This window comes from Lynx rufus, unplaced genomic scaffold (assembly GCF_022079265.1).
Source record: "Lynx rufus isolate CCGP_SWC_20201006 ecotype Redwood Valley unplaced genomic scaffold, mLynRuf1.p SCAF_7, whole genome shotgun sequence".
NCBI lineage: Eukaryota > Metazoa > Chordata > Mammalia > Carnivora > Felidae > Lynx > Lynx rufus.
Genome location: NW_025814889.1, coordinates 62,413,149 through 62,427,327, shown reverse-complemented (window position 1 = coordinate 62,427,327; position 14,179 = coordinate 62,413,149). Strand labels below are relative to the sequence as shown.

The 14,179-nt window shown below is 32.5% G+C and overlaps 1 protein-coding gene across 3 annotated transcripts in view; it reads left to right on the top strand.

The window, feature by feature from the left end:
• ERGIC2 (ERGIC and golgi 2) overlaps positions 1-14,179 on the top strand; it is a 43,768-nt gene that overhangs the window by 7,120 nt on the left and 22,469 nt on the right. For 2 of the 3 annotated variants that reach the window (XM_047065739.1, XM_047065740.1), the window contains exons 2-7: positions 311-375; positions 2,176-2,318; positions 3,861-3,969; positions 6,277-6,323; positions 7,596-7,666; positions 13,276-13,316. In XM_047065739.1, coding sequence (XP_046921695.1) covers positions 2,213-2,318; positions 3,861-3,969; positions 6,277-6,323; positions 7,596-7,666; positions 13,276-13,316 — 374 coding nt within the window. In that variant the 5' untranslated portion in view covers positions 311-375; positions 2,176-2,212. The remainder of the gene's footprint in view (positions 1-310; positions 376-2,175; positions 2,319-3,860; positions 3,970-6,276; positions 6,324-7,595; positions 7,667-13,275; positions 13,317-14,179) is intronic. The other variant, XM_047065741.1, reaches the window with a different exon arrangement.

Sequence of the window (14,179 nt, the reverse complement as noted above, 5' to 3'; positions counted from 1 at the left end):
TTACAGCAAATTTAGTTACGAGATGAACATGTAGTGAGGAAGTAGTCACACTGTACAAATGGGGACAATTCATTCTTTTTTTTTGTTTTTAAAGTAAACTCTACCCCTAATGTGAGGCTCGAACTCACCCTGAGATCAAGAGTCACATGCCCTGTGAGTCGCAGCCAGGTGCCCTGACAATTCATCCTTTTAAGTTTGGTTTATAGATAAGCAGCCAGAGATCTATAGTTGGAGTTGGACTTGATCTTAAATGCAGAGTTTCGTTTTAAAGACAAGCGGTTTGAACGTGTTTAATATTTAACCCCAATAGGAACAAATGAGCAGAAATTGAAAGATTGAAGAAGGATCGGTCTTGGTGCAGTTACCACTAAGCAGGTACAGAAAATAAATGTGATTGCTCAGAGTTGAACAAACTTAGGGAGCACAGCTTATGCTTACAAACAGAAGCATAATTTACAAATGAGAATACCAGTTTTATAACTGTTATGGGGATCAGAAATTCATCTGTCTTGTCTACGTGTCTCTTTTTTCCTTAAGAAAAACATACACATGAGAACCAAAATTATAATCTGAAGGCCACGTTGTGTTTATGGAATAGAAAAGAGAAGTTAGTTGGATGTTTTTAATGGCAAATGAAATAAGTCTATTTTTGCATCCAAACTTCACTTTAGGACTGATTAGTAGTGCCCCTGGTTAGGGACTAGTGTCTTTTGGACAGTGTTCATGATCACTGCCAGTTTTTACTTGTCAGACTCTCCTTTTTCTTCATGAATGCCCTTTATATGGCCTATTCTTTCTGTATTAATCCTACCCATGGATTTCAGACAAGTCTTTGTGCTTTCTTCTAGAGACCTTCTTTTTCTTTTAGTGACTTCCACAACTATTTGATTTATTCCGTTAGGTGCTGATTTTAGTAATACAGCTTTGATTTTTGGTAATGCTTTATAGCATCACCAATAGTCTTACAAAAGTTACACAGATATTTGAGAATTCAGTTATTTTCATGGCTTTGTAACATATTTTAGATATAGTTGGCATACTGATCAAAAAAAGAATACCAAGCAGTCCATTTTTAAATATTTTTATTTCAATACATACTTATTTTATTTTAAATATTTTATTTATTTATTTATTTAATTTATTTAAAACTAATTTGGAAAGTCCAAAATTTTCTTAAAAAAGACAGTAAAATCCTCCCATGATCTACTTTTAACATTTTTGCATATAGACTTTGAATCAGTTTCTTGTAAAATTTTCCTTTTGTTTCCCATGAAACTATATGTATGACCTTCTAGTCTTTTCCTAATGTATATGAGTATTTTCCTGTCATTAAATGTTTTCTTTTTTAAGATTTTCAGTGTTTACATAGATTCAGAGCTTTTAATTCACTATAGTTTTTATATTGACTACCAGATATTTGTTTCTAGCTTCAGTATTTTAAAATGACATGAAAATTATCCTCATAGGGCGCCTGGATGGCTCAGACGATTAAACATCTGACTTTGATTCAGGTCAAGATCTCACGGTTCATGAATTTGAACCCCACACCAGGCTCTGTGATGACAGCTCAGAGCCTGGATCCTGCTTCAAATTCTGTGTCTCCCTCTCTCTCTGCCCCTCCCCCAATCACCTTGTGTCTCTCTCCCTCTCAAAAATAAATAAACATTAAAAAATAAAAAAAAAAAGGAAAATTATCCTTTCAATCAAAGTTTTAGTGACACCAGATTATTATTTTAGGATACCTTCCTAAAAAGGGAATTCACTTAGTCAAAAGGGTAGTGGTGAATATTTATATTCTTGCTAGCAATATAGATGAGTGTGCCTATTTTATTTACTTCACTGTAATCTATTAGTGGGAATATATTAATATATTTGTTAATTTAATAGAAGGAAAGTTATTTCTTATTTTAATTTATACATTTAAGTATTATGAATGTCAAGTACTTTTCACTTTTTTGCTGTTTAATGTGTTTGTGTGTATAAATTGCCTTTCATTAGTATTTTTTTGTCAGAGTGAGATGGAGAAAGGTGAGGTTCAGCTAAGTGTTAAGGTGTTTTTCTCAAGGAGGAATGAGATTGTTAAGTTGTTTCAAGAACATTTGTTACTTACCTAAAATTAAAAGAAACCTTTGTATCTTTTTTGGAGGATTCATTTATTCATCATTTATTCCTTAGCATGACTATATGAAAGAAGAAGAAGGTTTTCCTGAAGATGAGGCGACTGAATCGGAAAAAAACCTTGAGTTTGGTGAAAGAGTTGGATGCCTTTCCAAAGGTTCCTGACAGCTATGTAGAGACTTCAGCCAGTGGGGGTACAGGTAAGTATCAGTTCAGATTAAAACTCCCTTACTAAGTGCAACTTCTTGGTGAGCCAGTCAGCTCATACAGAAATGTAGCCATGAGGAACTCATCAGTGAATTGCATACCTGTGACTGCTCCGTCCTCATGTCACACTGTCCTAATTTTATTGTCATATATATTCTCTTTGGCATCTAACCCATAGCAGTCTATGCATTTAGCAGTATTTATTAAAACATTACTGAACAACTTAATCCAATTTTACTGCTTTGGTGCTCTTGAGTTATGTATAATTATATATAAATAGAATTGAACTTGGAGGTAGTTATTTAATGTTGAACTGCTTGAGTTCTACTTTGGTTAAGAATAAATCAATTTAAACATTATAACAGAAATTCTTAAGTTTCACATTGTTGGAGAAGGGCAGCATGAGGTAATAGTTAAGAGCTTTGACTCTAGAACCAGACTGTCTGGATTTAAATCCCACCTCTTCCCCATCCTAAGTACCTGACTTTGAGGAAGTTAACTTAATCCATCTATGCTTTAGTTTTTTCTTCCATGAAATGGGGATGGTATCAGTATTTCCCTGGCAAGGTTACTTTAGTGATTAAATAAATTAATATTTATAAAATGTTTAAAACAGTACCTGTTACACATAGGAGTATTTATTAAATAAAATAAATAAATACGAAATATATGAGAAAAATATGCAACTATGACAGTATTTACTATTATTTCTTTCCCCATGAAGAGCTAATAAAATAGCATATTTCACATAAGATTGATATTTCATTTGGTAAAGTATAGTAAGGGGTTTGCTATTTCTAACCTGCAATTAAGTTTTATTAATGAAAACAGTGCAAGTTGTTGCATGATCCATTTTAAGTGTGTTATGTCATAATATCTGATAGTTCTCTTATTTTTGTCAAATCATTTGCCTGTTTTTATAAATGAAGTGATACATTTGGGAGATTCTAAAGTAGATGAGAGTTTTATTAGAGATTTGGAAATGTTATATGAGTTTCTGGCACACAGATTGTTATCGCTTAGGAATTAGTCTAGGAATTTAGACTAGGAATTAGGAATTAGCAATTTAAACTAGGAATTAGTCTAATTTTGTTTGTTATAGGTTGGGCTACAGGCATGGATGATGCATTTTTAATTATGAGGGTACTTCTTTCACATTTGTACTGTAAAACTATGCTTACTTTCATCATTTATCATATCTATGACACTGCTGTACATTAGAAAAGAACAATTTTGTGCGTGGTAAAATTTTGGCAAATCTATTTAGTGAGAGATACCTTTAGTACTGCTGAGATAAAATGTTTTCTCAATAGTAGAAGTGCTGTGTTTATGTTTGTGCTCAGTAAATCCTCATTTTTTAACTATTTTAGAAATCTATGTGAATATTTTAAGAAAAGCCTTTTATAGTAGTATCCATTTACGTGGCAATCTTATAAGGGCTTTCTTTGCTAATTTTAATCCCACTTAAAATAGTTTCCCCATTGTTTCCTTTTTAAAAATTGTTTTAATTCTGTTTTGTTTGTTTGCTTTCTCAGTTTCTCTAATAGCATTTACCACTATGGCTTTATTAACCATAATGGAATTTTCAGTATATCAAGATACATGGATGAAGTATGAATATGAAGTAGATAAGGATTTTTCTAGGTAACTTCTTTTTTCTTCTTGAAATACTTTTAGACTCAAATTGTTTTGAAGATAACATACCTTCTTTTTTAAAATTTTTCTAACTTTTTATATGTGGTTTATTTTAGTTATGAAGAAATAGTACTGGAAAATTCTCTTTAATTGCATGCATTAGGTGAAATATTTTAGAATCATTTCAATCCTGGTTAAATTCTAAAAGAGATTTTCTTGAATTAATATGCACTTGTATAAAAAAGGTTAGGAGGACATAATATATATTTAGGTGTTTTAATGGTAGAAATTGTTTAATGTTTTGAAACTGTTTACTCTTTAGATTTTGAACTATCTTACTGACTTGTGTGAGCTGGAAAAGTGTCTAAAAGCTACATTGTGTATGCTTAAAACTAGATTTATATAAATTACATCTAAATAAAATTTTAATGTAAATAGTGTCATCTTTAAACCTTTGAAAATATATTCTTTAATTTATTTGTATTTGGATTTTTTAATGATTGAAGATAACAGGTTTATAATAGTAAGACTGCACTGGGGGGGCGCCTGGATGGGTCAGTCGCTTAAACGTCCAACTTTGGCTCAGGTCATGATCTCACAGTTGGTGAGTTGGAGCCCCACATCGGGCTCTGTGCTGACAGCTCAGAGCCTGGAGCCTGCTTTGGATTCTGTGCCTCCTTCCATCTCTGCCCCTCCCCCAATTGTGCTCTGTCTCTGTCTCTCAAAAATAAGTAAATGTAAAAAAAAAAAAAAAAAAAAAGACTGCATTGGATGGTGGGCAGGGGTGGGGAGGGGGACATTTACTTCTCAGTTCCTATTCCAGCTCTGCCGTTTACTAGCTATGTGACTTTCAGGAAGTTACTAAATCTATATTTGCATGTGCTTTAGTCTCCTTTTTCATAAAATGGGGATAATTATAGCATCTTCCTCATGGGGTTAATGAGAATTAAGTAAGGCAGTATTTGTAAATTGCTGTGTAACCTTGGGCAGATAACACAACTGACTTCTTTTGGGCCTCAGTTTCTTTGTCTATAGTATGAGTATTATTCTTGATACCATTAGTTTTCAAAGAGTTTGTTGTTTTAAGCACCAGTGAATCACTTTTTGCTTTTTTTCCAATGAAGTATTTCATAGGTTACCATGTAAGCCGAGTGGGGATGCCCAGAAGCTTGGCCACTTCACCTTATTCTCTGGTTCCTACAGCATCTCCTGAGTCATTTGGAGCACAGTTTGAACTCTAGACAGTTTTAACACTCTATGGAAGCTCCAAAAATCTGTAATTCCTATTGAAACAAGATAAAATGATTAGAATGAAAAAGGTTTTGTTTGGAAGTACAGGATGGGACTGATATGATTGTACTCATTCTGTTATTCACTGATGATTGATTAATTTTGATACTTGAAAATTAATTTGATTTGAAAATAAGGCATTGACTGAGCCTTTTTTAAAGGCCATGCAAAATTTTAAACATCATACTGTTGTTTTTTTTTCTTTTTCTGGTAGTTTGTGCATTTACCCTGAGCCACACAGACCTAGTTTTCAATATACCACTTCAGTCAGGCATTTAGGCTGCTTTGAACACCACCGGCTTATCTGCAAAACTGTGAAGCTGTATACTTTATAGGTCCATGATAGGGAATAAAAATTTAATATTTGTAGGGCATCAGGCATAATGCCTGATATATGATATTTATCTGATAAATAGAGGAGAAAGACTTGTAATTCCTTACTCTTGATTTGGAAAGTTTTACGTTTTCAAAAGAATATTCTATATAAGGTTTATGTAAACAGAGGTAGACTTTTCTGAGTTGCTTGGAGTTATTGTTGAGTTTGTTGAATTACCATTATTGAATTAAAGGATATTGTGTTAAAAACCTGTGACATCAGAAAGGCTTTTAGAATTGCAAAATAGAATTTTTACTTTCAAAATGCCTTTGTGTTGGCCATAATAAATGCTATCCAGTTATTTATTTATTTTTTAATTACTTTTTAATCTTTATTTTTGAGAGAGAGTGAGAGAGAGATTGCAAGCAGGGGAGGGGCAGAGAGAGAGGGAGACCTAGAATCTGAAGCAGGGTCTAGGCTCTGAGCTGTCAGCACAGAGCCTGATGCGGGGCTCGTATTCACGAAATGTGAGTCCGTAACCCGAGCTGGAGTCGGACTCTTAACAGACTGAGCCACCCAGGCTCCTATCCAGTTTCTAATCAACATATTTTATTCTGTTTGAAATCTGAGTTTTCATAGAGCAGTTGATTTATATTTCTTATATTTTGTTGATCACTTGGCAATACTAATACTTTCTTTTTGTCTTTTAGCAAATTGAGAATCAATATAGATATTACTGTTGCTATGAAGTGTCAATGTAAGTACACATTAACTTGATGAATCCATTTATTGTTTATGTTTTAAACAATTGCTAATAAGTAAAACCACTGGTGGTGCCTTAGCTTTATTTTTTCCTTTATGATATCTTAAAATGCTATGGTAATGTTATTTAATAATGCAAGTTATTTTTTTACCCAGCTTATATTCTTTAAATTTCTTCTCCATAAAAAGGAGATTTAGCTTTCATATTAGTATAATTAAAAAGAAAATCGGAAGAAATTCTTGTGAGTTACAGTTCTAATTTGGGTGTATCATTTATTTCTTATTTGGAGTACCAGTTTTACACCCATCCTCTACAAACATATCCTGTTTGACTGTTTTGGTTTACTACTCTTTACTTTTACTTATGCATATTAAAATATGGATTCAAGTCTTTTAACTTAATAATGATGATACTTTTTTCTGTTTTCTTGTTGCTTCATTTGATTATACTGCTAGAAGTAGAAAAATGTTAATATGCTAGATAGATAATGTTTAAATCAGTATTGCTGTCAAAAATGAGGATGCTTTTGCATGAAAGATATCTTTTGAATTACTGCCTAAAATGTGAAGACAAAGAAGTTAGTATTTCACATAAAAGTTTTTTAACTGTGAAATAGTTTTATCTAATTAAGGAGATTAATTTCTGGGAGATTTCATTGAGAAAAACTTTAAATCTCTTTTTTCATTTATTTTTCCTTATGGTAGTTGTTTTAGGAGTAAAGAAACACATATTTATGAGTCTGTGTTATTACTGAATATATCATATTTTGCTTTATTTTAGATGTTTGCATACCATTAAAATTTTAGTCTTTTCAAAATAAACTTTTTCTATTTGTTGATTTTTAAAAAGTCATCAGTAGTTTTCTCCTAAAATTTCTTTTAATTTCTAAAAATAATTCTTGTATTTAATATTTCATATACCAGCCATTTAGTACTTGTGATTAGGTTCTTGACCATTTTTGCAAAGCTCTTCAGTGAAGTGAGTTTACACTTTTTACTATAAGAATATGAAATTACATTACATTTCATGGTATTTACTGAACAAGAACTAGAAAAAGTATTATCGATTTTTTGGAATACTTTCCAGAAGTATTTTGGAACACTTTCCACCAAAACTATGTAATGCTACTTATTTGAACAAATAAGTGGTATAGGCAAATGATTATATATGTTTGAATTTTCTGTTAGTCATCTCTGTTTGTTAATTTATATCAGATATAGTTTGGCTCTGAACATAGGATGTAAAACTTCTAATTTTTTTATGCAGATGTTGGAGCAGATGTATTGGATTTAGCAGAAACAATGGTTGCATCTGCCGACGGTCTAGTTTATGAACCAGTAAGTTTAATGCACATGTTTTTTTAAATTAATATGCTTTGAGGTATTGTTTTCTTGAAGACAGTTTTGATATTTGCTTTTAGTTTTGTATGAGCTAGACTCTTTTTTTTTATTCAAAAGTAATCCATATTCTTTACGAAGATTTGTGGGGGGGAGTTATATCTAATCCCAAAGTCTTGAGATAACCATTGTTAATTGGATAAGGCTGTAAAGTCTGTTTTATAACCTTATTTGTGTTTTATATTTTTTGTTAATGCTTCCTAATAGTTTTCTCTTTTCTTATAGTTGCTTTAATGATGAAATTTTCTTCTTTTCTTCGAATGATTTGGAATGATTTGGAAATTCTGTCCTATTTGTATTGTACCTTTACCAAATTTAAGTCTAGAAATGTTTCAGCTGTATTTCTCTTATCATAATCAAGAATGAAGCAATATCTAGAGGAGAAATTTTCTATGCATTTACTTCTCTCTTCTTCATATTTCCATTTCCCAAAGTTAGTGAAATCCTGACATTCTTCTACTGTTGGCAGAGTACGAGTTGTGTATAACCAATTTATCAGAAACACCACCACATGACAGGGGCAGGTAAAACACATTACAGGAGCAGGTGATAATAAGTCATGATAACCAGTTCTAAAGAAGCTTTAGGGAATAAGGAATGGAACTCCCAGCCCCTTTGAGTTGCTCACTGCTTTGTTGGCATTGTGGTACTTACGTTTATCCATGCATTCTTGAGTTCTTTTGTTTATCATTGACAGTTGTGAACACTTCTTTAAGCAAATTGCAAAGTGAAGACTAAAGGTGATGGAGAAGGATTAGAAGTAGCTGAATTTCATGGGAAAAAAAAAAAAAAAGGAAGCCTTTAGGTCAGTTTTGATTACCCAATTATTTGTAGCTTATAGCAATAAAATATATTTATGCCTTTTGAAACACACTTTTTAAGTAGAGATTTCTAAAGAAAAGACAACTTTGTTATTGCCACGCTGAATCTCTCTGCTCCCTAACTCCTGTATTCTCACTCAAAAAAACTGATTTCACAGTACTTTTTTATGAGGTTAGGTACCTTACACATTCAGGTACCATGTTATCACATATTAAACTAGTATCTAGAGATGTAGATCTCGATAATTATTAGACACTTATGTTTGTATTACATTTCATACTATTAAGAATAATTACTGTTTTAACTCTGTTTTATTGCTTTTATTTTCTACCATTCTTTATTTTTTATCATTTTGCAGAAGGACTTTTTGAGACTTCTTAATCAGTAAGAATATGTGGGTTATATTTTATGGACTCTAGCACAACTGCCTACGTTGTTCTGTTCTTCATACATGTGAGTTTAGCTCAGGATATGGTGTTTTGTATTCAGAACTTTATAGACCTTCCTTCATTGTTTTCTGATGCAATTATTTTTTCCTTCACGTATAACCTTTTCATGCTTGAATGCTTTTTTCTTTTACTTTTGCAATTCACATATTTATCCCATATATCCAGGTGTGGATCCCCTTTGGGTGTGGATTTTTTTGTTTTTGTTTGTTCTTTGGTTCTTGTTGATCTTAATGATCTGAATTTTAAAGTTTATGTGTGTATATATATATATGTATACACACACACACACACACACACACATATACACACTCATATACACACACACACACACTTTTGGGCTTGTTTATCTGCTTTAATTTTGTTTAAAGCAATGGTTTTACCTCTGCTTTTTAAAATTCTTGTATGATGCTGAATCTCATGGAGTGGTTCTCAATATTCTTATCAATTCTTACATTAGATGTGTATTTCATACTTCTCTGAGTTCTGAGAAATTACCTTGATCCAGCATGACCTATCTTCTTTTCAGTGCCTTCATTATATTTTAAAATTCAATGATTATATTCTATATCTTTAATATCTCATAGATCATTCCATTTTTTTCCTGTCTGCATGATGCTAAATGTCGGTGAGAAATAATTAGAAAAACTTAACACTTTTCTTATTCCTAGCAATGGTATCATAGAGGAAAATTAGCCCTCATACTTGAGATTGACCACTTTTTTCAAGTTAATGAATCTTTTTATACATTCATTTATTTATTTATTTTCTTGTCTAATTTTAGATTAGGGATATAAAGTGGCCCATTAAGTGATTGAGAGTTGAAATAGACTTGAGTTATGTCAGTTCCTATCTGACCCACCTTCTCCAACACACACACTTTTTTTTTCATACCTAGATGAAAGGGTATAGATTTAGATATGCTGTGTTTCTTTCTTTTTTTTTTTAATCCTTATTTTTGAGAGAGAGAGAGACAGAGCATGAGCAGCGGACAGAGAGAGAGAGGGAGACAGAATCTGAAGCAGTCTCTAGGCTCTGAGCTGTCAGCACAGAACTCAACATGGGGCTCAAACTCATGAACCATAAGATCATGACTTGAACTGAAGTTGGATGCTTAACCGACTGAGCCACCCAGGTGCCCCTATATTGTGTTTCTTTTAAATCATGTTAGAGCTTAAGATGCTTTTGAAGAGGAAGGAAGAAGTCGGTATTTGGTCCAGGATAGTGGAGTGGTCCACCAGGGCCCTCCCAAATTTTCTTTTCTGTGTTTGTTTTGACAGGCTAAATTGAGCTAGGGTAACTCCTCTTTCTTTAGCTCATGTGACCATCCTCATTAGCAACCAGCTGTGGCAGTATTCTTGCTTAACTTAGAACACTGTCCATGCCACATAAGAGCTAGGAATAACACTGCTTTGGAATGTCCTCACCATGTGGTCTCTGGCACTTGATTGAACTCCTGAAAGTGCTTCTAGGGTAGAGACTGCTTCTTCCTTGGGTGTCTTACTATCTTTTATCACTGTTTCCTCTCTTACTCTGAATTAGGGACTTTCCTTGTTTCCTAATATAAACTTCTCTGTCCCATGAAATAAATTATGTCTTGGACTCTTTTCTCACTTTAGTCTCCCTTTCACCCTTGTATGCAAGCTTGCATAACTTCTTGATGATTTCTAGCATGGGGATGCAAATTTAAAATTATTTAAAATGATAATATAGATTGTGTCCTCATTTTATGTTTCTCTGAACATTGTGAAAATTTGGTTTTGAGGAGACTTAATCATCTTTAACCTCCCCTCTAAAATTAAAAAAAAATTTTTTTTAAATATTTATTTACTTTTGAGAGAGAGAGAGAGAGCACCAGTGAGTGAGCAGGGGAGAGGCAGAGAGAAAGGGAGACACAGAATCTGAAGGAGGCTCCAGGCTCTGAGCTGTCAGCACAGAGCCGGATGTGGGGCTCGAACTCACAAACTGTGAGATCATGCCCTGAGCCAAAGTCAGATGCTTAACCAACTGAGCCACCCAGGCACCCCTAAAATTTACTTACACTTTTTCTTTAGCATTCTCTCCTTATTCTGAGTGGCTCTCATTCCTACTCTTTTTTCACATTTGTTAAGTCCCTGATTTTGTTTACATATATTTTCTGGAGAGCTTATCTCTCTAGCTAGATTTTTAAGCTCCTGAAAAGCATTAATTTTATCCTTTCTTCTTTGTTTCACAAAATGTGAAGTATAGGTGCCTTGTTAGATAATAGGCACTAAGGAATATGTTAGAATTATGCAATTGTAACAAGATTATTGATTATTACATTGTCAACAGTTAGTCATCTCTTTCAGTCACTTGTGGAATAGGAAAGCTTTATTTAAATTTAACTGTCATATGGGGTGTGTGGGTGGCTCAGTCAGTTGAGCCTCGCTCGGACTCTTGATTTCGGCTCTCAGGGTCATGGGATGAAGTCCTGTGTCGGGCTCCACACTGAGCATGGAGTCTGCTTGAGACTCTTTCCCCTCCTGCTCCCCCCCAACAACAAAAAAATTAAATTTAACTGTCATATAATTAAAAGTCATGTCTTGGCCAGAAAGGTAGGAACTTAAAAATACTTAATTGTATACTTTTTATTAGTAATTTTTAAAATGTTCAGTATTTCTGGTAAGTATTCGTTCCTTTGTCCTAATTTATATTAAAATATTTAGGTAAAAATTAAAAATTATCAATATAAAATTATTTGAGAAAATGTTTACTTTTTATGTTTTCATACTTACTATCCTAATATGTACTCTGAATATTAAAAACTTAACCCTAATAGCTTTACTAGTTTCCAACTTGTGATCACACATTATGCTATGAGAGTTACTACTTTGCTATTTACTATCATATTTCATTACTATTTCTTTACTTAAAAGAATTTAAAAAATGGTGGAAAAATGAGGAATCTGAGAGCTGGGTTTATATATGGACTCTTACAGTCTCTGATTTTGGAAGAAGTTTTTAACCTATTGAGCTTCTTCCTCACTTAAAAAAAGGCAAGAATAATAACAAACTCAGAGCTTATTCTGAAGGTTCAATGAAGTGATGAATTAAGTAACATAGTACGTAGCATGCGGTAGGCTACTCAGTAGATCCTTTACCCACATGCTAAGCACTACACTAAGCAGTTTGGGGAAGTCAAAGGAAGAATCACATAGTCCCTACCTTCAAAAGTTTTATTTACAAGGTAACTGGGAAGCAGTTGCATGCAGCCTCTTGTTTGCCATCGTGTGTTTTACAGATGTTAGCATTTTCCTTGCGTGCTATGGTGGGAAAAGGGTGGGAAACATGCTGTAGACAAGTTCAGCAGGAGTAATCAGAGACAATTTCATTGTAATCAGAAAGATGGAGGCAATTTAACCTGGAGGATATGGTATGTAGGATTTTGACAGACATGAGGGTCACAATTACAGGAGACGAAGTTCCCAGGTTGGTATAATTAAATTACTAAAGGCAGAGATGTAGAACTATTTGATAGAATGAAGGCTTCTTCCACTTTGATTAAAAAACTGAGGATTTTATAGAGAGAGAGTAGTAGGTTAGGAGCCGATTATGGAGGGATAACTAATATTGCTAAATTTAAAAAGTAGAATCTATATGCTTTGTTATGATTACCTTTATAAAAATCAAAAGTAGCCTTTTTATTGCAAGGTTAAATTGTGGATATTGCCATAAAGCATGGAAAGCTTGCATATTTCCCTCTGATTCTACAAGTCACCTAGTCTGACTTTGAATCTATGAAGATAGTACTTAAATACAATTTCTTGAATTATTCCTTATTTTATTCATACATTTGGGAATTATAGGGCAATTTGTGTAGCTTGTTTCAAAATTGTTGATTTCATCGTGGCATCTTTCTGGCAACAATGTGGGCTTTGGATGCATGGATATTACAGTCGAGCTTTATGTTTTTCTTTTTCTTTTATAAAAACTTTCATGCACGTATCATTTAAATGATTTTAAGTCCTAAAATACCATTTTGTACATATGCCAGATTATCAGCTTATAGTCATTCCTATAAATGTGGATAACTGTAACAGATAAATATTTGTGATCAGTAAAATTCCTTTATATTGGCTTTGAGTAAGAATATTATAGATTATATTTTTTCACTTACAGAAGATTAAATGTAAATCATGAATACTTGTTTTTATCAGTATTATAAATTTGTTACTTGCTCAAAGAAATTTTTTTTTTAATCATGATATAAAAGCCAAGAGAAATTGACAGTGCTGGTGATTATGTTTTCCTTTATTTCAGGTAATATTTGATCTTTCACCACAGCAAAAAGAGTGGCAGAGGTAATAAGTGAATTAAAGTATTGTGGTCCATGAAATCTGGATCAAATTTTCTCTGTTTTGTCCATTTTGAATTATTCATAGATTTAACATTTTTGTGGGCAGTTTTAGGGGTGAAATATTAACAGAATATAATATTTAATCTTTATAATTTCAAAAATATTGTCAAATTATAGGAGAGTTTTGTATAATGTTTTCTCTAGTGTACTTTGAATCATAAGTACATTTTAGTTTTCATTTAAAATTTTATTAAGTATTTAAAAATTTATAAGGCAATATGTGATCATTTAAAATTAAATTTGAATATAAAGGGTAGGAAGTAAAGGGTATATATTAAAAGTAAAAGCCTCTTCATTATTACTCTTAGTGCTGCTGACTAGCAGTTATAACTAGAGTTAAATTTCTTTTGTAGCCTAGAGATTTTCTGTTAATTTACAATTTTCTGTATGTTTGCATATTTGCTTGTGTTTTATTTTTCCCATTACAAATGGTGTCTTTCTATACATTCATTCTAGAACTTGCTTTTTTCTACCTAGCCTGGTATTTTGGACATCTTCCCATTTCACTACATACAGCATTCTGATAAACTATAGTTCTTATTTGATTTTTATCACTGGGCATTTAGATTATTTGCAGGATTCTAATATTAAAAACAATGCTCAATGAAATTTCTTGAACCTAATTCCTTATATACTGGTGTGAATATGTGTAAGTGTGTGTAAGTGTATAGAAATGGAATTTCTCTTTCAGAGGATATTTAATTAACATACTGATAAGTTCTTATCACAAAGAAAAAAATTTGTAACTATGTGAGATGATGGTTGTTAACTTATGGGGTGATCGTTTTGCAAAATAGAAATATGTCA